This window comes from Panicum virgatum, chromosome 2N (genome assembly GCF_016808335.1).
Source record: "Panicum virgatum strain AP13 chromosome 2N, P.virgatum_v5, whole genome shotgun sequence".
NCBI lineage: Eukaryota > Viridiplantae > Streptophyta > Magnoliopsida > Poales > Poaceae > Panicum > Panicum virgatum.
In genome coordinates, this window is record NC_053146.1 from 66,168,135 (window position 1) to 66,188,562 (window position 20,428).

The 20,428-nt window shown below is 48.0% G+C and overlaps 5 protein-coding genes and 1 long non-coding RNA gene across 7 annotated transcripts; 3 read left to right on the plus strand and 3 right to left on the minus strand.

Annotated features, from left to right (window-relative positions):
* The first annotated feature begins 478 nt into the window (after positions 1 to 478).
* Positions 479 to 1,267, plus strand: LOC120659004 (SKP1-like protein 1). The gene has a single exon (XM_039937089.1). The coding sequence runs from the start codon at positions 574 to 576 to the stop codon at positions 967 to 969; it is 396 nt and encodes a 131-aa protein (XP_039793023.1). The 5' UTR covers positions 479 to 573; the 3' UTR covers positions 970 to 1,267.
* A 1,480-nt stretch (positions 1,268 to 2,747) lies between these two features.
* On the plus strand, positions 2,748 to 3,845 carry LOC120659005. Its single transcript, XR_005668906.1, has 2 exons — positions 2,748 to 3,100; positions 3,674 to 3,845. It is a non-coding gene; the product is annotated as an uncharacterized LOC120659005 (long non-coding RNA).
* A 337-nt stretch (positions 3,846 to 4,182) lies between these two features.
* On the plus strand, positions 4,183 to 5,057 carry LOC120662940 (SKP1-like protein 1B). The gene has a single exon (XM_039941985.1). It carries the CDS (start codon positions 4,183 to 4,185, stop codon positions 4,858 to 4,860), a length of 678 nt encoding a protein of 225 aa, XP_039797919.1. The 3' UTR covers positions 4,861 to 5,057.
* Positions 5,058 to 6,762: 1,705 nt separating this feature from the next.
* Positions 6,763 to 8,831, minus strand: LOC120659006 (non-specific lipid transfer protein-like 1). The gene is made up of 3 exons (XM_039937090.1): positions 8,417 to 8,831; positions 8,195 to 8,221; positions 6,763 to 7,018 (listed from the first exon to the last, which is right to left on the minus strand). Exons 1-3 carry the CDS (start codon positions 8,775 to 8,777, stop codon positions 6,879 to 6,881), a joined length of 528 nt encoding a protein of 175 aa, XP_039793024.1. The 5' UTR covers positions 8,778 to 8,831; the 3' UTR covers positions 6,763 to 6,878.
* A 3,871-nt stretch (positions 8,832 to 12,702) lies between these two features.
* On the minus strand, positions 12,703 to 14,297 carry LOC120661894 (heavy metal-associated isoprenylated plant protein 23-like). The gene is made up of 2 exons (XM_039940894.1): positions 13,890 to 14,297; positions 12,703 to 13,264 (listed from the first exon to the last, which is right to left on the minus strand). Exons 1-2 carry the CDS (start codon positions 13,942 to 13,944, stop codon positions 12,954 to 12,956), a joined length of 366 nt encoding a protein of 121 aa, XP_039796828.1. The 5' UTR covers positions 13,945 to 14,297; the 3' UTR covers positions 12,703 to 12,953.
* Positions 14,298 to 17,492: 3,195 nt separating this feature from the next.
* On the minus strand, positions 17,493 to 20,318 carry LOC120661895 (50S ribosomal protein L7/L12-like). 2 transcript variants are annotated; one of them, XM_039940895.1, is made up of 2 exons: positions 19,774 to 20,317; positions 17,493 to 18,013 (listed from the first exon to the last, which is right to left on the minus strand). In XM_039940895.1, exon 1 carries the CDS (start codon positions 20,264 to 20,266, stop codon positions 19,784 to 19,786), a length of 483 nt encoding a protein of 160 aa, XP_039796829.1. In that variant the 5' UTR covers positions 20,267 to 20,317; the 3' UTR covers positions 17,493 to 18,013; positions 19,774 to 19,783. The 2 variants fall into 2 exon arrangements, with proteins under 2 accessions (XP_039796829.1, XP_039796831.1); XM_039940897.1 differs by having other exon boundaries at positions 17,504 to 17,798; positions 19,774 to 20,318.
* Positions 20,319 to 20,428: the final 110 nt, after the last annotated feature.

Below are 20,428 nucleotides of genomic sequence, written 5' to 3' on the forward strand. Positions count from 1 at the left end.
CAAATAAATTCAAATTTTCCCGTGCAACCGGTTCCGACCGGTTTACCGGTCGGTTTTACCGGTTTACCGGTCGGTTTGACCGGTTTGAAATTCAAAAGCTCCCGTGCAACCGGTTTACCGGCCGGTTTTACCGGTTTACCGACCGGTTTGACCGGTTTACCGGCCGGTTTGACCGGTTTGATCGGTGGGCCTTCATGGGCCGGCCCATTTTTTTTCTTTTTCTTTTTTGATTTAACTTTAAATTCCCACAAACTATACTAAATGAATGAATTTTTGAGAAAATTTGACACCATTAGATTCATCACACCTTGAAGTATTTTTAGAAATTTTTTGGAAATTTTTCATTTTTTGAATTCAAATTTAAAATTTGAATTTTGGCCGGTTGGGTACCGGCCGAAACCGGAACCGGACCGGACCGGTTTGACCGGTAACCGGTCAAACCGGACCGGTTCCCACCGGCTAGGTTAACCTTGGGAAGGAGGTGTCCGACGGGGACACCCTGAAGAGATCGGATGGAAGGCGTTCGAGGTTTCGAAGGAGGTGGCGGCGCGGCTGTCGAAGGTCCTGGCCACGATGATCGCCGACGGCTGCATCAAGCTCGAGAAGATCGGGTCCGAGACCCCCGACCCCGAGAAGCTGGTGGACTACTGCAACAAGCACGCCAACTCCATCCCCAGCGCCGCGTCCAGCAGCAGCAGCCTCCTCACCGCGCCATCCAAGGAGCTGGAGGATTGGGACCGCAAGCTCGTCGATTGCCTCAGCCAGGACGCCCTCTTCAGCCTCGCCGAGGCCTCCGACTCCCTCATCATGGACGGGCTCCTCGACCTCACCTGCCGCGAGATCGACGACCTGATGAAGGGCAAGACCATCGATGAGATGCGCAAGATGTTCAACATCAAGAATGACTTCACAAAGGAGCAGGAGGAGGAGATTCGCCGGAAGCACGCCTGGGCCTTCGGCGACGCCTAGGAGCCTTCGGGTCTCCACTTCACGCTGCGCTAACATCTCGCTGGATCTGCCGGCCTATCGGTTCCGTTCTACTGCCTAGATCCTTTCTTAGTTGCGGACATCGTGTCGTGGTTGTTCGACTTGCTTCTTAGTAGTAGGTTCATAGTTGTCGCCTATCGGTTAGGTTCAGATAGTATATTCGGTAGTAGCAAAGTCAGTTCATCCCTGTCGAAGAAAAACAGAATCAAATATGTGGTGGAAGTTTTGAACTGCTTGCATGAAGTGATGAATGAATATCAACATCCTGAATTGCCCGTCATTTCTGATCAATTCCTTGCAACTGCTTTATATGTGTTTAATGTGTTCTGATCCATCATGTTGCAGCTAGCAAGCACTCTTGATCTACTTGCATAAAGTGCTTCCCCCTCCCAAAATGCATGTCCTGTCTTGTTCAGTTTATCAATCCCGTGAAATTGGCGGCAGCAATGGCTGCAAGCCTGCAATGCAGCATGATTGCTCGATATCTGCAGTTTTGCTTGTATGACGCTTATCCTAAATTTGGTTTAAGTTGCAGACTGATTGTTCTGTTCCAGTTAATGCAGGAAGATTGCTCTGTGTCTCTCAGTATTGTGGTGATGATTTTGGCATGTCGATCAGACAATCAAGTCTTGCTTCTCGCTTAACTGATTCTGTTGCAACTAAGTTCTTAATTATTACTAGGGGTGTGATGGATAAGGATATATATACTCTTTTTACTATTCCTTTTATCGTAAGCCACGCAAGCTTGGTTTCCGTTATTAATAACTGGGGAAAATCTCAGAATATGTTCAGTATTCTTCAGAAGATGAGTTGGTCGCAAGCCAATGCATATTTGTTGCCTTAAGCACAGATTCATCATGGTATTGGGATGAGGGGTGACCAGGTATACAGATTTCATACAAATGCAGCATGACGTGAGAAGTGGCTCTGTTTGTTCTGTTTTTTTTTTGTATACAGGATATGACTATTATTTGGGTTGACAATGATTGGGTCATGCCATGAGATAACTTGTCTTTCTGTTACGTAGTATCATTCAGTTTCAGACTGCTCGGTTTCCAGTTTGAAATGAACAGGGGGATGTCCCTGAATAAGTACTGCATCTTTCAGTGCATGAGTTGGCAACAGGTCATGATGCTAAATTTTTTTTGTTCCACTGTGCTGTTTAGCATAGTTTTGTCATGGTAAGGTGGGTAACTGGACTATGCATCATTGATTAAAAGAGCTCTATTTTCGGTCAATGGATATTTCCCAGTCCCTTATTCTTGGTATAGTTTTGCCCTGTTTTTATTGGGAACACCAAAAGAGTGACTTGTGGGGCCAGCGTTTAGTTTGCAAAACTGACAGTTGCATTCATTGTTTAGACTGTATTTCTGCTCTTGTGAATGCCATGATTCAGCATGCATGGCTGGGTATCGAGTAGCTTTCATTATTGTGTAACGGTGCCACTGTGAGACAAATATGAAGAATTCAGATGAACTCGCAACACCCCCTCCTGTGGCAAACCCACGATCACCCGTGTCTAGATTCAAATTTCAAAAGAAGAATTCAGATGACAACAAATCAACGAATAAGCCGCAGCATTACAATAGTGGAGTTGGTTGGTACAGCTACAGTACATCGATATACCTTGACAACAAGAAGCGTATGAAAACTGTCTTCCTTTTCACTTTCACCTCCCATCTGTTCCCAACTGGCAGTGCGGTGGCTGGGAGTTCTCTGGACCTTTCTCTCATGCTACAGTACAGAAAGGGCGACGAGAGCTCCGGCGGCGATTTCATCGTCTCCCCCTTGCCTCCGGCAGCCGGATCGGCGCCGGAGGTGGGTGGGAGCGGTGGAATCGTCGTGCGGTGTATATTCCTGTCCCTGCTTTCTTAGGATTAGGTAGGCTAGGGTTAGGGTTAGTTCTTCCCACGTCGTTGGGTTTCACGGTGGCGGGAAGCTTTTGTGCTGGCGCTGCGCTCGCCGGAGGCGGCCGATGCTGCTCCTGGTGGGTTTCGCGGCTGCGGAGGCTTCAAATCTTGGGCCCCCTTCTCAACTCCTTGGCGGGGACGACGGGGTCCAGCGACGGCATCGATGGCGTGTCTGCTGGGATCCTTGAAGCTCCTGTCGAGAGGTTTGTCCCCATGAGCTCCTCTGCTGTCCTTGTTGGAGGTGGCTTGGTCTTGGTGGTGGCCGCTGTTTGCGTGGTGATTGCCGAGGGTATTATCTTCGGAGTTCTTGACATCGACGATGGTTCCCATGGTGACATCCTATGCGCCGATGTCTTGATCTTCTGTGTGCTTTCCTGTGCTCTCGGTGTCTTCGACGGCAGCGGCGGCGCCGACTTTGTCACCAATGACATGGCGGTTGGTCAGAGGAGGCTTGTTGGGTTCTTTTGTTACTCCTTTGTCTTCGTCGCGGACCTCGCCGGCGTCGATCTTTGGAGTTTAGTTTACTAACACGAGAAATCGGGTTGGTTTTCATTTCCCACTGCTGGTGGTTTCCCATCCACCGCCTGGGGTGGCTCGTCGTCCGGTGTGCCGGGGGTTGTTGGTGATTGAAGCGCCAGATCCCTTGCTGTCCGGCGATGTGATGGCCATTGGTCATCTTGTTAGGTCTGTTCATTCAACGTTGATAGGGCATGTTGGTGTCCCCAATGTGCTATTTATGGTGCCATTGAAAATCTCTTATATCCTTCGTCGGGAAGGTGGTCGGCTTCACGGGCGGCAGCTTCTACCGTCGGCGACGGGGACAACCGGGAGGATCTTACAAGGACTTAGTTGTAATTTGTTTTATTTTCAGAGTTGTCTTTGTAAGTTGTGGGATGTAAACTACCAGAAATTTATATGAAATATATTCCCGGTTTCTCAAAAAAAAAATTGTTCCCAACTGGCCGCGCGCAAAGGAAAATGAAATCTTCTCGAATTCGAAATGGATCGTGTAAGCCGAGTGAAAGCCCAACGCTGACCCAGAAACGTAGCTCGTCGGCCCAGACCGCAGGGCCCTTCTTCCTTGCGTCTGAAGAAAATGGATTGGCTGGTGCCAGCCAGGCTTCGCCTCCCCCCACCCCCGAACTCGTGAAGGGCGGCTATAAAGCGGCGCCACCGCCGGCCCCGAGTCCCCCGACTCGATCATTCCGGCCGTGCCCATCACCCACTCACCGCGAGAGCGCGTACCGAAGCGAGCGTTTCGTGGTTGAGCGAGATCGAGAGCGCGATGGCGGCGGAGGGAGAGAAGAGGGGAGCGATGGAGGCAGAGAAGGGAGCGGTGGAGAAGGGAGGGGACGTTGCGGCGGCGTCGGAGGAGGGGAAGTGTGTGGAGGAAGCGAAGGAGGTGATGGCCGGCGGTAAGATGGTCATCCTGAGGAGCTCGCAGCCGGAGAAGAAGCGGTACGAGGTCCCGGAGGCGGCGGCGCGGCTGTCGGTTATCCTCGGAGGAATGCTCGACGGAGGTTGCACCATCGACGACGACGGCGTCGTTATCCCCTTCACCGCCAGGACCCTGGACACGGTGTTCGAGTACTGCAGCAAGCACGCCGAGGCTACCAAGTCCGACTCCGACCACTTCGCCGCTGCCGCCACCAAGTCCGACCCTAACCCCAGCGCCGAGGCCAGCGTCGGCGGTGTTAACACGGCGGCGTCCGAGAACCTGGAGGATTGGGACCGCAAGCTCGTCGACCGCCTAAGCATGGACGACCTCTACGACGTCATCCACGCCGCCAACTTCCTCGCCATCAAGGGGCTCCTCGACGTCGTCTACCAGAGGGCCGCCGACATGATCAAGGGCAAGACCCCTGACGAGATCCGCGCCACCTTCAACATCACCAACGACTTCACCGAGGAGGACGAGGAGGAGTTTCGCGAGCAGTACTCCTGGATCTTCGACGTCGAGTAGGAGCCTCTGAATCCGCTTCATGCTGCTCTAACATCTTACTAAATCTACCGGCCTAGCGCGCGTTCCATGTTCTGCTGCCTCCTTTCTTCTGACGCCCGTCGTAGTGGTTGCTTCGTACAGTAGTTGTCTCGCTTCGATAGGCTCAGATCAACTGGGTTTACGCACTTGCTTAGCATTTTCGTTTCGTCCTGTCGAAGAAGAACTGAAGCAAATATGTGGTGGAAGTTTTGAACTGCTTGCCAGAAGTGAATGAATATCACATATATCCTGACTCACCCGTACTGATTGATCTCATGAAATTTCTCGATTTATGTCCAATGTGTTCTAGCTAGTATTACTGTTGCATCAGATGAGTGAAAGTGCATGTCATGTGTTCTTCAATTCCATTGTGTTCTTCAATTCCATTCAACTGCTGGTAGTATCATTGGTCAACCAGTGCAGTTCTGCTTGTATGAAGTTGCATTGAAGATCTCGAACTGCTTGCATGAAGTGAGTCCTGATGTGCATGCTACTTCTCTTTAATCCTCTATCTCTGCACTGTGAGTGTGGGACCTGTTTTTGTTTAATTGCACTCAAAGAGAAAAAAAAAATAGAACTGTCCGTAGCATTCTAGTACTGATTTGGGCATGTGAAATATTTGGTGAAACTAAATTTTGTAATGCATAAGGATGTTATGTTTCTATTACCTTTGAGCATAACTCAATTTTAGACCCTGGTCGATTTCCAGTTTGAAATGAACAGGGCAATAACATTCCAGTCACTGAATATGTTCTGCATCCTTAGATGATATGTTCTGCGTCTTTCTTTCAGTGCAATTGGCAGCCTTATGATTGGTCAACCTCTGCGGTTCTGCTTTTATTTAGTTGCAATGAATAGTGCTTTTAACTGCTTGCAAAAAATGACTGAATGGAATGCCTGATGTGTCGTTATTTCTGATTTATTTCTCTATCTGTGACCAATCTGTTCGACTGGTGGTAGCATGGCTGTGACTGCATGTGTGCATGATTACTACCCTATCTCTGTAGTGATCTACTTGCATGAAATAGAGCAAGTATTCCATCCTCAATTTGATGTTGCTTTTGTCCGATAATATTCAGTTCAACAATACTGGGAATGTTGCTCCGCATCTCTATCTCTAAACTCTACTCCCTCCGTTCCAAAATGTAGGTCGTTTTGACTTTTTTAGATTCATATATTTTGCTATGTATCTAGACATATGTTATATCTAGATGCTTAGCAAACACTATAAATCTAAAAAAGCTAAAATGACCTACATTTTGAAACGGAGGGAGTAATACTGATTTGGCATGTGGGTCATACAAGCATGTCTTTGTTCTCTCAAAGATTTAAACACAACTAACTGCTTGTTCTATCATATTTAAGTGGAATTCAAGATCAGACTGTGCCTAGTTTCTAAGTATGAATTGGTCAGGGGAATAGCATTGCACTCCCTCAACGTGTTCTGCACCTTTAAGTACAGGAGTTGGCAACAGGTCATAGTATTGGAAAATAGTACTAGTAGTATATGTAATCCATTGTGCTGTTTTGGCATAATCTTGTCATGGTGACTGGTGAGGTGGAGTAGCTGGCTACAGAAATACATACAGAGTTACATGAGAATTGTGTCTTCTCTGTTTTGGATACTGAACATGCATGGTTTTTTTTTGCCATCATGTGGCGCGAATGTGAAGTGTCTGGTCATTATATCTTATAAACACTTCATAAATAGTCACATACTAGCCTGTTAAGTGATACATTGACAGTTTTCCTGGAGAAGCAGTGTGATAACTGTGTTTCTTTTCCTACGGTTTAGACCTGGGCTGCTGGGCACGTGAAACTGTTGACACTGGGCTACCAAGACCTGAAAATAAACTGCAGGCAAGGCACAAGCACAAGCAAAAATGAACAGAAAAAACCTCTCCCAAATCAAGTCTCACTGAATTATGGCACAATGCGGATACACATCACGAGATTCACAGCAATCCACGAAAGAAACCATAAAGTCAACCAACAAATCTTCAGAGGAAGTAGTAGGAGAGCAGAGGAGCGGCCACAGCGGCTACTACGGCGAAGGCTGAGACCGGTGACCGAGCTGCCGCCGACTTCGATGTGCCTGGGCTGTTAGCGCCCGGTGCAGATCCAGAAGAGGGTGTAGGACCTTCAACATGAAAGCTGAGTAGTGAGACGACGAAAGATCACACAGCTTAAGGCACAAAAGGTCACACACAACGGCAGGAACCCAAGTTTTCTTCAGTTTAGACCTTGTTTAAGGCGTTAAATTCAGATAACGTTCAGAATTTGAGGGCGGAATTCTCAGGGCACACAGCTGTTGATGTATTATGGCTTATCAGTGAGCAACTGAGCATGACATAACATACCAAACGGATTTCCACATCATTTAATTGATGGATATAAAATTGGCTGTCATCTTGTGACACTTGCCATCCCTAATCAGCAGTTTACATCATTTAATTGCGAATATATATGATATGCGTGCGAGTTAAGATAAAATTGATGGATATAAAATTGGCTGCCACCTATGGTGGTCACGTACTATGGAATTGACTGCCATCGGTATCTAGGAAGCGCTAACCAGTGTTCGAAATTTTGGCGAAATTTTGCGAAATTCGGTGATTTCGCCCCCCTCCTAAATTTGAAAATTTCGGAAATAATAATTTAAAAATATTCAAAAGTATTTTTAAAAATAGTTTAAAAATGAATTTCGGCCGAAATTTCGCGAAATTCGGTGATTTCGGCCATGTCCGAAATTTTTTGACAAACGAAATTCAAAACCCTGGCGCTAACACCTGTCACGCTATGCGAGTTTGGTTTCATTCCAAAGAACAGAGAAGTCAAATTAGTACTAGTACACAAAGGAGAAAGGTGCCATCTGGCGTAGAGGTGTTAGTAATTCAGATTAGTACACGTTATTGTCCTATCAGTTAAGGTTTTCACATGCAGATGACTGTCAATGTGTCAAGACAAAAAGACAGAGCCTTCAGGCTTCAGCCAATGTGTCAAGAACCATTTTTGCTGATAAGCTAACACTTCTGTCACCATCTAGCCACAATTTCAGCCCTATTTTAGGCCAAAAATCGTACATAGGATAGGATTTCACCAGGACCTTTCTGGTCGTTTCAAAAAAGAACAAAAAAACACCGTGACCTTTGGTGCTTGGCATCTTTTAGACTAAAATAAAGTTTAATGTTGTACTGAAATAAAATGAACTGAAATTTCACAAAGTAGATCTACTAAAATAATTCCAAAATGGATAAATCTTTTGCATAAAGCCAGAAGCTGAACAAGTAAAAGAGGACAGAGGAGTATCTGTTACCTTCAGTAGGAGCACCGGGCAGTTTGACTGCAAGAAAAAAAATAGCACATTAAAAAAAAAAAGCTAATATCTCAAGAACAAAAAACCAAAATGCAATATGTAGAGTTTTACTCATCACAAATTTACACATGAAAAAAAGTCTACATCAAACTGGCCAATATATTGTTTCTTTCCACAAGCAGCATCAGCAGCCACAGGAGATGAGGTTGAGTTGCTGCTTACTGTTGCACTTGCCGAGGGCAGCCGGGTCCTCGCCGCATGCCTCGGGGAGCGTGGCGGCGCGGGTGAAGTTGATCATGGCGCCGTTGTTCTGGCCGAGGGCGGCGCAGAGGCAGGTGACGGTGGCCGGGGTCTTGAGGGCGCTCTTGACGCCGGCGCAGCACTCCTTGGGCGGCTTGGCCTGCGCGCTCCCCTGCTGCACGTAGGAGAGGCACCCGATGAGACTGGTCACCGCCGAAGAGCAGTCCACCGACGAAGCCGGAGCCGGCGCCGGCGCCTGCGACGCCGCGCCGGGCGCGAGCGCGAGGACGGCCACCGCGGCGGCGGCGAGCAGGCACGGCATGCCGAGGCCGAGGCGCGCCATTTGCGTGGTCGGTTGGGGAGGGGAACGCCCGCGCGAGGGGGATGGATCGGAGGCTGGCTGTGGAATGTGGAAGTGGGAGGGAGGAGCTGGCGCGCGGGTTTTAAAGGTGGCGGAGTCGTCGGCTCGGCTCCCCCGTGGCCAGCGCGGACGACGACGAGGTATTATAGAATATAGGGTGCAGTTGGCGTTAGGCTAGGGAGAGAAGCGCCCGCCAGCCCGCCGATCGGTATCTGCGGATATTCAGTTGTGCGCTACACGCCTAGAAATGGCCCGAACGGCTAACTCAAAAGGTTAGAGAAATCCGCTAGAGGCGCGCGCACACGTCGCTCCTCCGCCGCCGGATCCGATCCGCGCCACGTCCCCATTCTTCCTCCTCCCCCACCACACGGGCACGGGCATGCAGCAGCTGCCCTCGCCAGGGCCGCGCCGCGCCGTGCAACGGCATGCGATCGATGCGGCCGGCCATGTGGTGTGATGGATCGGGTCATCTTCCAGGCTGCGCGGGCGCTGCACATGCTTGGGCATCTGGCGGGCCGGGCGCGATACAAGTATAAAATTGTTGCGCACTTCATTCCGGCCGGATGCATGATGCCATTTGTTCCTTCTTATTATCCTGTATACAGTTGGATCGATCAGTTGATGTTACTGAGATCTTTCATTCTTCAGTCCAGCTAGGAGTAGCTAAGAACACCTAATCAGTACGGTGGGCCTACCGATAAACCTATTCATTCGGCGTGGTCAATAGAATGGAGTAGTTTGTTGAAGGAAAGGCTAGGCTAGAGCTGTATTTCACAGTTGTTTATCAGTTGGTCGCGTTAGTTGCCAGCGGCGACTAATCTCTCGTAAATAATAAAAAACGCTAGACGAAGGGAATATGTATGTATCATGTATGTTTAGCGAACGCAGCAACGGATAGTACAACTGGAGGCACACGTTTACCATTTTGTCTATAATATATACTGATATACATACATATATACACTAGATGGATTCAAATGCTCTGTCTACAGTTGACTATACTACATGTCTTATCTATTTGGCTTGGAAGGTCCACTAAACGACGCTAAATTTTTTTTCAGAATAAACAATTGCCAATAATGCTATAATGTATTTTCTCGCTGCAGGCTATCTGAAACGCGCTCGATCAATCCGAGCCATATGCAAGCAAAGCTGGTTCTGCTAAGATACAATTATCTAGCTACTACTCATTAACTTAGCTTTCCTACATATCTTGTCGGCTCTACAAGCAAGATGAAACTCAGATTAAGATATTTGAACTAGCTAATGAACGTGCCAACCTAGTCAACAGCCGGCCGGATGACCAGCTTGCTAGCTACCTGCCGTGCGCTAGAGGCGATAACCTCAAAGCAGGGGCGAACCTAACATAAAAATTGAGGTGATGCACCATTAGGTAACAAACAAATTTTTCTCGAAGTGCACATCAATCGCAGTGGCTCTCAGCGCCGCATATTTAACCAACAACCGTTGCTCGAGAGCTCCAGTTTCACCATTACGTTTTTAGTAGCAACTATATATTATCACACTGATGATGATGTGCTTTACTGTTAGCCGGCAACGGCGCCTTCGGGAGGAGGAACTCAAGAGGAAGAAAGATGCACAGGAGAAGACGTTGTGCTTCCGTATTCGGAGGAACATGGCGGTCAATGAGATGGAGGAAGGCAAGAGGATCAGGATGGCCGAACGTGAGAGGGCAGCAAGGGACGCTAAGGCGGCGGCGAAGGGGAAGGAGAAGAAGAGGAGGTTAGAGGAGGAGGTGAGGAAGGAGCGGGAGAAGATGAGGAAAGAAGAGGAGGAGAAGAGGGTGCGAGCCGAGAAGCAAAAGCTCAAGGAGAAGGCGAGGAAGAAGCGCGAGGAAGAGGCGAAGAAGAGGCGTGAAAAGGAAGATAAAGAGAAGAAGAGGAGGAAAGAGGAGTCCAGGAAAAGGAAGGCCGCGGCGAAGAGAAGATGAAATTAGGTGACGTTATAACTTTATTGAATGTGTAACTATGTTGAATGTGTTAGAACGTGTGAGTACTCACACTTACACTTCCTCTTTGTGTTAGAACGTGTCAGTACTCACACTTCCTCTCTTAATTCAATTCATGCATATGACATGATAGTAGTTGTAACGATCCGGTCCGGGATAACGGCTAAGATTTACTCTACACGTTCAGTAAACCACACCTGCTAAATAACTCTCTTGTGCTTTCGTCCTCGCTTTGCGCAAAAGGTTGCAACCAAAGTTATTAGCTTCCCACGACCGAGCTTTTAAGCTGGTCTGTCTCTCATTCCGTTTTCGGTATGGGACTAAACTGGGAAGTACTGTACCGCTGTTACAGTTACAGTACCCGAAACTGGGAAGTACTGTACCGCTGTTACAGTTACAGTACCCGCGATGCTACAGTGTCGCGCATTCGGTCCGGCCCAACACGGCCCACGGGTGTGACAATCACCCCCCGTTGAGGACTCGACATCGTCGTCGAGACATCGAACCAGCTTTACCCATATGGGATAAAGGAGTAAGATCACCTCTCTTGGCTACATTTCATACGATCCCATGTGGCACATCCGCGCACAACATGCTCCTGTACGCGCACTTTCTATCCGTACGTGGCGTGAAACCGCGAGAGTATGGCTCTGATACCCCTGTAACGACTCGGCCCGGAATAACGGCTAAGATTTACTCTACACGTTGAGTAAACCACACCTGCTAAATAACTCTCTTGTGCTTTCGTTCTCGCTTCGCGTAAAAGGTTGCAGCCGAAGTTATTAGCTTCCCACGACCGAGCTTTTAAGCTGATCTGTCTCTTGTTCCATTTTCGGTATGGGAGTAAATGGGAAGTATTGTACCGCTGCTACAGTACCTGCGACGCTACAGTACCTTTTTGCTACAGTATCGCACATTCGGTCCGGCCCAACACGACCCACGGGCTATGACAGTAGTGTTCATGAATGGTCAGGCTAACTACGGATTGATTGGTTCCTATTTCGACCTCGTGTTGTGAGTTCTGACCGTTTCTCGTCCTACACGGCCGCGGATCATCACCGGCCGCCACTTGCCGGCTGGCCCGCTAGGCGAAAGGCTGCGACTAGGGATGGGAACGGGTATCCGAAACCCGATGGATTTTTCTCCATTAGAGTGCGGGCATAGACTAAATTCTATACATGTGGGTTTCTTAATAGGATAAACTTCGTACCCGTCGGGTTTGCGGGTGCAGGTTTGTTCTTTAAGTACCCAAACCCGCAAACCCGTGGGCACAATAAACCCGACAACATATAACCTAAAATACTAATGTCACAAGGTCTTGTATTAAAATAAGGTCCAATCACATGCTAAGAGAGACTTAGGCTCATGTACTTCCATTTCCATTGATGATTACCTATTCATAGACTCATTTGGTTATAATGCATTGTGTATTTATTTATGTTTTCTATTAAATTTTGTTGCTTCTTCTATCGGGTACGGGAAACCCGCGGGTAAAAAAACCCGCACGGGTACGGGTATGAAATCATACCCGCGATGGGTATGGGTTTTTAACAGGTACGATTTTATTCTGACTGATGCAGGTTTGGGTTAGTGATACCCGACGGATTTGTATCCGTTGCCATCCCTAGCGGCGATGGGTCTGGCGAGTCGCGCAATTTGGGCCGCAATGTCAAAGCGATCAAGACGGTGCCTGGTCTGTTGTTGGGTCTCTCAAGTGGACCGGCGACCCAACGGGGGCCCAGGAGCGGGGACGCTGCTGGACCACCCACAACGGGCTGGCATTCGTAACAAGAAAGGCCCCCCGTGGCCCGTCCGTCCTTTTCCAACTCGATCGAGGGCTGCAGCCCAATACGATGCCCAGCTCCACATGTCTGGCGCAACACTTGTCATCATAAGACAATTTTCAATTTTCTCAACGGCAAACAAATTATCCTGAGTTCCTGACAGTACACATCGATCACGGGACAGGTGGATCATAAGCGGGCAGCTACAAGAAAACACATATATAGTACTAAGAGCTAAACGCCTCGGTACAAACTACCAGAGTCTAATTAATGTAAAACTTATGACACGATCGTCGTCGAGACGTCGACTGGCCGGCGCAAGTGGCAGTGGCCATGAACATTTACCCGATCTCTGTCTCTCTCCATCAGCTGCAACATCATCGTCAACCTCTCTTCATGGTGTCCTCACATGACCGAGCAGGAATTCGGGTTCTCGTCGTTGAACATGTCGGTGAGGTGGTCATGCGGCCGGCCGAGCTGCTGCTGCTGGACGCTGGGCGCGTAGCCGGGCTCAGCGCTCCGGACGTAGCCCGGCGGGGCGCGCTTGTCGTAGGTGCCGGCGACGTACGGCTGGCTCACCAGGCTGTAGGGCACGTAGGGCCAGATCTCGGCCTTCTTCCCCGTCGACTGCGCCTTCTTCAGCACCTTGCCGGCCTCCACGTACCCGACCACCGTCACCTTCTGCTGCTTCCGGTTTATCTCCACCGACTCGACACCTGAAAGCAAAAATGACGGTCTAATGTTCAGTTCATCAGCAACCTAGTGTTTAGTGATGAACGGTGATGCCCATATGAAATCTGAAATTTGACATTTCTTTTAGTTTCAGAGGTGTTTCGGTGAGACTGAAACGTTTCAGTTTCAGAGCGCCAAAGCCACAGTGCACTGCACTAGCTTGTTGCGAGTTCTGTGTGGTGGCTCAAAGGGGGACGGCGCGGTGCTCTGCATCTCTGCGGTGAGGAGACGAGAAGCAGCAGGTTTTGCAGGCAAGCCCCGTAGAATCTTTAGTACGTATACTACTTTTTTCTTACAAATCGACGAGGCTTTTGGATTTGAGAACTGTTTCAGATTTGAGAATACAGAGCCAGTCAGCCAGCCACTCTGATGTAGTGCTATTTCAGTGCTATAAAAACAAGTTTCAGATGCGTGCTTTGAGCTCGTGGTTTATTTATATATCTTTTTTGCTGTCTAACATTTCATTGGACAAATGTCACATTAAAACCAAAACTTGGAGAGCAACATGGCTTTGAAATTTTTTGGAGCACGGAATGCAAAACATTTTTTTTGAACCAAACGGAATGCAAAACATATTAACAGTCATCAAGAAAGAAACAGAGAGAGGACCTTTCATGGAGGAGAGGGCGCTCTTGACCTTGAGCTCACAGCCCTCGCAGTCCATCCTGACCTTGAGCTCCACAGTCTGCAGCTACTTCCTCTTCTTCGTCTTCTCGTGGTCATGGCCTCCGCTCCCTCCCAGCAGTCCCGATAGGTACTCCAAGGTGCCCCCCCATTGCAACTCGCAAGAACTCACTCACACTCGCAAGGCACACACATACAGAGAGGCCAAGCTGACCATTTATACACTCAGCAGCAGCAAGCCAGCAACAAAGCCTGGTGGGCAGTGACGGAGTGACCGGAAACGACCGAGCCTTGGAAAAGGACTATGGGCACGATGTGAGGAAAGGGAAAATCAGTGTCTCCCTGGGAGCTACAGTGTTTCCCTCTATATGGTCTCTGCCTGACTGCCTGTCACCACCCTGTGTCTGTGTTGCCCAACCCTATCTGTGTGCATGCACTCTCTCCTGTCCATAGCCCTTTTGAAAAGCAGATGGCCAGGCCAAAGCTGTGCGCCGAAGAAAGCCACCATTCCTACCAACACCAGCAAGGAAAGGCCCCGTTTAGATATTTACTCATAAATCTCGAAAAAAACGTCACATCAAATATTTTAACACATGCACATCAAATGTTTTAACACATACATGGAGTACTAAATAAAGTCTATTTATAAATTTTTTTCATAGATGAGCTGTAAATCGCGAGACGAATCTAATAAGACTACTTAATTCATGATTTACAACAGTAATGCTACAGTAACTATCTACTAATTATAGATTAATCATGGATTAATTATCATCATTATATTCGTCTCGCGATTTACAACCCATCTGTGCAAAAAAATTTATAAATAGACTTCATTTAGTACTTCAAATTAGTAAAATTTCATCGCAAAATTTTTTTGCGTTGGAACTAAACACGGCCTAATCCTGCCATGGCCCATGGCAAAGACCAGCTGCAGGAGCAGAAAGGTCTCCAGAAGGGAAGGGAGCGAAGAGACAAACCGAAAAGAAAAGGGGGGTGTGCTGCCACTGTGCGCACTGTACAGTCTGGACTTGACGCAGATATTTCTTGCAAGAGAAGAGAGCGCAGTTGCAGTCTCTCGAAGCCTCTCTCTTTCTCTCGAGCCTGCTACAGTCCAGAGAGGCGTCTGAGAGTGTGGTGCCGTCCGCCGGCGATTTCTGCGGTCTTCCTTGCTGCCGATGGCCTCTGGGCTGTCGTGCGGTAGGGAAGACCATGGATCTGCGCCTGGCGGACGGATGCAGTCCTAGTTTCCTTAGGTTGTCTAGGTTCCAGTGTCCTGTTCGTGCCGACGAGGCGACGGCGGCGGCGCGGAAGAGGAATAAGTCCTTCCTGGCTCTACCTCGCCTCGATGTCACTCCGCTCCAGTGCCATCGAAGGGCCTGTGGAGGTGGGGCTCTTGGTGTGCAGCCCCTGTACTGGAGTTCTTCGACGGTGGCACGAATTTGTGGTGCGTCTTTGTGCCTTCCGTTATTTTGCTTCGAGGAATCAGGGCATGCTGGAGGTCACGGGGAAGATGGGTGGCCGGATCGAGCTCGAGCATCCCTCGGCGGCGACAGTCGTCGATGGCGAGTGAAGTTCCGGGGTCTGGGAAGCTTGGGGCGCGGCCCCGGTCGATGGACGACCGCCGAAGGCTTCATCTACTGCGACTCCTCTCAAAGCCAGTGTGCGATGGGGCTTCTCCAGATCTACGGCGGCTCGGGGGTCTTCGTCGACGGCAGTGACCGGCAGCGGCGATCTCCGGCGAAGAAGGGAAGCATAGGAGTTGGAGACTTTAGTGTAATCTTACTTTCTTTTAGGGGCTCCTTTGCAGTTTGGTCGGTGCAGCTATCCCTGTATCCTTGTAGTACGTACTTGTATTTGTATGTGTTTATGTACATTTTCCTTATCCAGTAATACAGGTACGTTTTATCAAAAAAAAGAGAAGAGAGCGCATTGCATTGGATCGGATCGAACTGTAGTAGATAGGGGGAATGGAGGGTATAGCAAGCAAGCACGCACGCGTTCCTGTGTCGATCGAGTCGAGCTCGTGCGGCGTAGCACGCAGCACCTACGGCCACGGTTGGTGGCCGGCCTGGTGATCACCATTCAGGAAGAAGAGCGCCCCAGGCGTCGGACGCCGCATGCCGAGCCAGGTTTGCCAACCCTTCGATCGACCCGTCCGTCCTGCCCCTTTCCATCTCAGGCGACAGACAGCCGAGCGGCAGTGTCGCCGGCCGGTGTCACTTAAACGCCGCACTGCTTGCTAGCTATCAGTCCATTTACTTCAAAAAAAAAAGCTATCAGTCCATGTCCATCACGCAGTGCCGCGATGTCGCCATCGACGGCGGGTGCGCAGCGCAGTTGGCCTTGACCACGAAACACACCGGAGGAGGAAACGCTGTTGGGTCAGGACGGTGATCTCTGGACCACACCACGCATCATGTACCGGTCTTGCATCGCCGTTTCACCACCATTCAGGTGTTCTTTTTTCTGAAAAGAACAACAGTCAGGTGTTGTGTGGTGTTCTTTTCTTGAAAAAAAAGAACAACATTCAGGTGTGGAGGAGCAAGAGCGATCATCCAAACAAGAAATGCACAGCGACTGTGTCGATCTAAGTGAAAACGGCGAGAGATCAAAATTCCGACAAGGCGAACATCTGCCTAGGTAGAGGGGAGGCGTAGATTTCAGAATTGACTCGGCACCAACCAACCGCGATGGCGACGCTAGGGAAGATCATCCATCGTGCCCACTGTGCCCACTGCCCACCCACACCACCCACCTGATCATTGCAGCTGGCAGCGGACCAAGCATCACGTCGCGCTCTCGCATGGTGATCCCCCACCAACAATACATGGTGGAAAAATTACATCAGCGGTAAAGAATATGGAGAAACTGCTGCATTAGGCTAATTCCAATGGATGGTTTCATTTTGTTGTTTCCAAGAGTGACACATCACCAAAACACAAATGAAACCATGGATAAAACTCATCCCACAATGCATCGTTTCATGTTTGCTATTTCATAGGCTCGCATTCCATTTAATTCTAAGACTCATCGAGTGTTGGTAATCGTGCATATATGGTTTCATCTAGATAAAACTTATTTCATCTCTCTCCTCATTAAATTAGTGCCACATCATCTAAAGTGGTGACATGACGTCCTATTTAATGTGCATGAAATTCTCATGAAACCACCACTGGGACTAGCCTTAGGGCACATCGAAAAGGAACAATCTGTGGAAAATCAAATTTGCACCAAGTGGGTAAAGTTCTCCGACATTGCTGGTGTGTGCCCACTGTCCAGGGCACATCAACAGCTGCAGTGGTTGCAACTTGAAAGATCCACCAAAGTACAGGTACAAAACATCACAAGCAACTATCACGAACTGGAAACCATAAACTGTCAGTTATGTGACAGTCAAGCTCCAACAAGAGGCTTCTATCACGAACTGGAAATCATAAACTGTCAGTTCTGTGATAGTCAAGCTCCAACAAGAGGCTATCAGAGCTAAATAACAAAAAAATGATATCCCATGGCAAAAGCACGGCATTATCAAACATCAACCTAAGTTAGAAGAGTTCACATAAAACAAAAGATTGGCTCGCGACATTGCATTCCAATGGTCTCAGAAGCACTTAATTGATTGATCAATAATACTATATTCTAAGAACTATTACATCCATACTGCATCTGTATTCTAAGGAACTGACAAGTTTGTACCAGGTAAATGCTCAGAGCTTCAAAAGCAAGCTAAACCATCAGTTCATAGACATCAGCTAGTGCACATTACAAACCTTTGCTCAAAACTTGCAACATGCAGCATCTCTTTCTTTTCTCGTGACACGCAAAACATCCTGTCATTGCATTAAGAGAGAGCACGATGCAGCAACACACAAGATCCTCGAGGAGTCCAAGCTAGGCAGGGTACAAACAGGGAAATTTGTAATGAAATATACCAAAGCCTACTACAGGAGAGACATACAAATTAAATGATGCAATATAAGCCAGTTTTTCTTTTCCTAATTTCCAGGAGCTGACTTCTATAAATTACAGTTGAGAATTGGCAGACAAATATGGCTGCGGAGATGATTGTTGGTATTCATGCACCAAATCTACCTTCAGAATGTGACCTGCCATCCGAATAAGCACTCTACTAATTAAAAGAGTTTGAATACTGTAAGAAAAAACAATCATTCAAGATTCTTGTTTTCTAGCTTACAAGCACGAATGTACAAGATTCCACATGGTTTAACTTTTCCAATTTGTTAACAGAATACATATACTTTTATTTGCATAAACATTGCTCATGCAACTCATCAAAGACCAAATTAAGAATCAAACACATAGACACCCACAAGTCTCATCAAGGGAAATTAATACAATTCAGCAGAAGTGTTTGGTTAGCCATTTCCAACTACAAAATAAGTTCTATTATGGTGTTCATTCATTACAAAAAGAATCATCACGGTAATTGATTTTGAGCAATAACATTGCAGTCCAGTATTCTAATACTCTGTCATAAACCATCCAGGAGAATAATCATTGTGTGATTAAACAAAAAGAGAACCATGAAAGGTCAGAAGTATCACACAGCAGCACCTTTATCAATTACTACAGCACCAATGTTCTTACGGCGTTAAGGCGAGTTGTGGCGAGTCACCACCGCCTAGCCGCCTAGGCGGGCTAAGGCGACGCCTAGGCGGGCCAAAACAGGGGAGCGCCTTGTCGCCTAGGCGACGCCATAAGAACATTGTACAGCACCTTAATGATTGATGTCTTTATTTTCACCTTTATCATATACAACACCTTCATGTAAACTACATCTTTGGACAGAATTATTCAAAACTGTTAAGACAATATAAACTTGTGGTGTACCCTTGGTATCAGATATCTTCAACTCAATATGTTACTTGTATATCACAAAAAATGCCTCCATTCTTTATGCCTTCAACCCCAACCAAATTCAGTTAACCATACCAAGTCTCAGATGCCTATGAACAATTGAGCATGTGAGTGTCGAAAGTCACCATTCATTTCAGAGCCCGTTTACTTCCCAAAAAATTTTGGGCAAATTTTTTTGGGATTTTTACAACACTAATTAGGAGTATTAGACGTAGACTAATTATAAAATTAATTACACGGATGGACGGGAAATCGCGAGACGAAAGTCTAATTAATCCGTCATTAGAGGTTGTTTACTGTAGCACGTCATTGTCTAATCATTGCATAATTAGGTTCATTAGATTCTTCTCGCGATTTTGCCGGGGGGTTATGGAATGAGTTTTAGTTATCCACATTTAATACTCCTAATTAGTGGTCAAACATTTAAAGTTACTGTAGCTCGTGAAAATTTTTAGAAACTAAACGGGGCCTCAGGTTAATTTTAAACAATCGTTTTCACTGTCAGGCTAACCTTAAACAATGTTTTCAAACAGCACATGAAATGGACGGAACCTATGGTGGATATCCGACAGAACATAAGCTTTACCTTTAATAATACAATCACAAATAGTTTCATGCATCAAAACAAAGAGAATGGATGCATTTCACTTGAGCACCATTCGAAATGAACAAATAATTCAAACTAGCATATTCTAGCCACCTTATACAGTAACTCAACAACGACTACTCTGGGCTGGTTGCTCAAACCAATCCAGGCTAGTAATATATAGCATAGTGAAGGAACACCTTATTGTGTGATTCTGGAAAAATGTATCAATGTATCACTCATTCACTCATATCAGTGATTAAGCTTGAGGCTAGTTAAAAGCTACAAGAGCGCAATACCCCTGCTCGGCCGCTGCAATCCCATCAAATTCCAATTCAATTAAGGAACACGCGTACGTTGCATTTGCATCGTCGAAAGAATAGGGAAAAAAAGAGGCGACACCTTCGTGGGATCACTCGAGTGCTACGGCGGCGCCGGCGGCCTTGAGCTTGGCCGCGAGCGCTTCGGCCTCCTCCTTGGGCAACCCCGTGCGAACCACGACCGGCGCTTTCTCCACCAGCTCCTTCGCTTCCTTCAGACCCAGGTCCGTCACCGCGCGCACCTCCTTGATGATCTTTATCTTCGCCGCGGCCTCGTACTTCTCGATCTTCACGTCGAACGCCGTCTTCACCGCGGCGGATGCCTCCTCTGCTCCCGCCGCGGCGTCCCCGGCCCCGGCCGGAGAGGCGCCTCCCGCGGCCGCGCTGGAGGTGAGCGAGAGGCGGAGCTTGAGGCGCAGGAGCGCGGCGTAGTCGTCTAGCTCGGCTGGGGAGAGGGCGAGGAGCTCGTCCGCGATTCGCGATAGCTTAGGATCCTCGCCGGCGGCGGTCGCCGCCGCCGTGGAGAGGCGGCGGAGCCGGGGGACGAGTGGTGCGAATTTGGAGAAGAGTGGCATTTTGGTAATTACAGCGAGTGTTACGTGGTGGGGCTTAGCTTAGGGTTCGAGCCCGTTTGGGCCGACGAGGCTTATGGGAGGAGGAGACGCCAAGTACCAGGTGCGCGTGCAAACAGCGAAAGCGTATTCTGTTTTCCCAAGTTGGCGGAGGCGTGCACTGCA

What these genes read in the sequence shown, in the direction of transcription:
- LOC120659004 (XM_039937089.1), top strand. Translation starts at nt 574, where the DNA reads ATGATCGCCGACGGCTGCATCAAGCTCGAGAAGATCGGGTCCGAGACC.
- LOC120662940 (XM_039941985.1), top strand. Translation starts at nt 4,183, where the DNA reads ATGGCGGCGGAGGGAGAGAAGAGGGGAGCGATGGAGGCAGAGAAGGGA.
- LOC120659006 (XM_039937090.1), bottom strand. Translation starts at nt 8,777, where the DNA reads ATGGCGCGCCTCGGCCTCGGCATGCCGTGCCTGCTCGCCGCCGCCGCG. An exon ending in TGCCCTCGGCAAGTGCAACA is followed by an intron (nt 8,222 to 8,416) that starts GTAAGCAGCAAC and finishes TTTTTCTTGCAG; the next exon opens with TCAAACTGCCCGGTGCTCCT. An exon ending in GCCCGGTGCTCCTACTGAAG is followed by an intron (nt 7,019 to 8,194) that starts GTAACAGATACT and finishes TTCATGTTGAAG; the next exon opens with GTCCTACACCCTCTTCTGGA.
- LOC120661894 (XM_039940894.1), bottom strand. Translation starts at nt 13,944, where the DNA reads ATGGACTGCGAGGGCTGTGAGCTCAAGGTCAAGAGCGCCCTCTCCTCC. An exon ending in CGCCCTCTCCTCCATGAAAG is followed by an intron (nt 13,265 to 13,889) that starts GTCCTCTCTCTG and finishes TTTTGCTTTCAG; the next exon opens with GTGTCGAGTCGGTGGAGATA.
- LOC120661895 (XM_039940895.1), bottom strand. Translation starts at nt 20,266, where the DNA reads ATGCCACTCTTCTCCAAATTCGCACCACTCGTCCCCCGGCTCCGCCGC.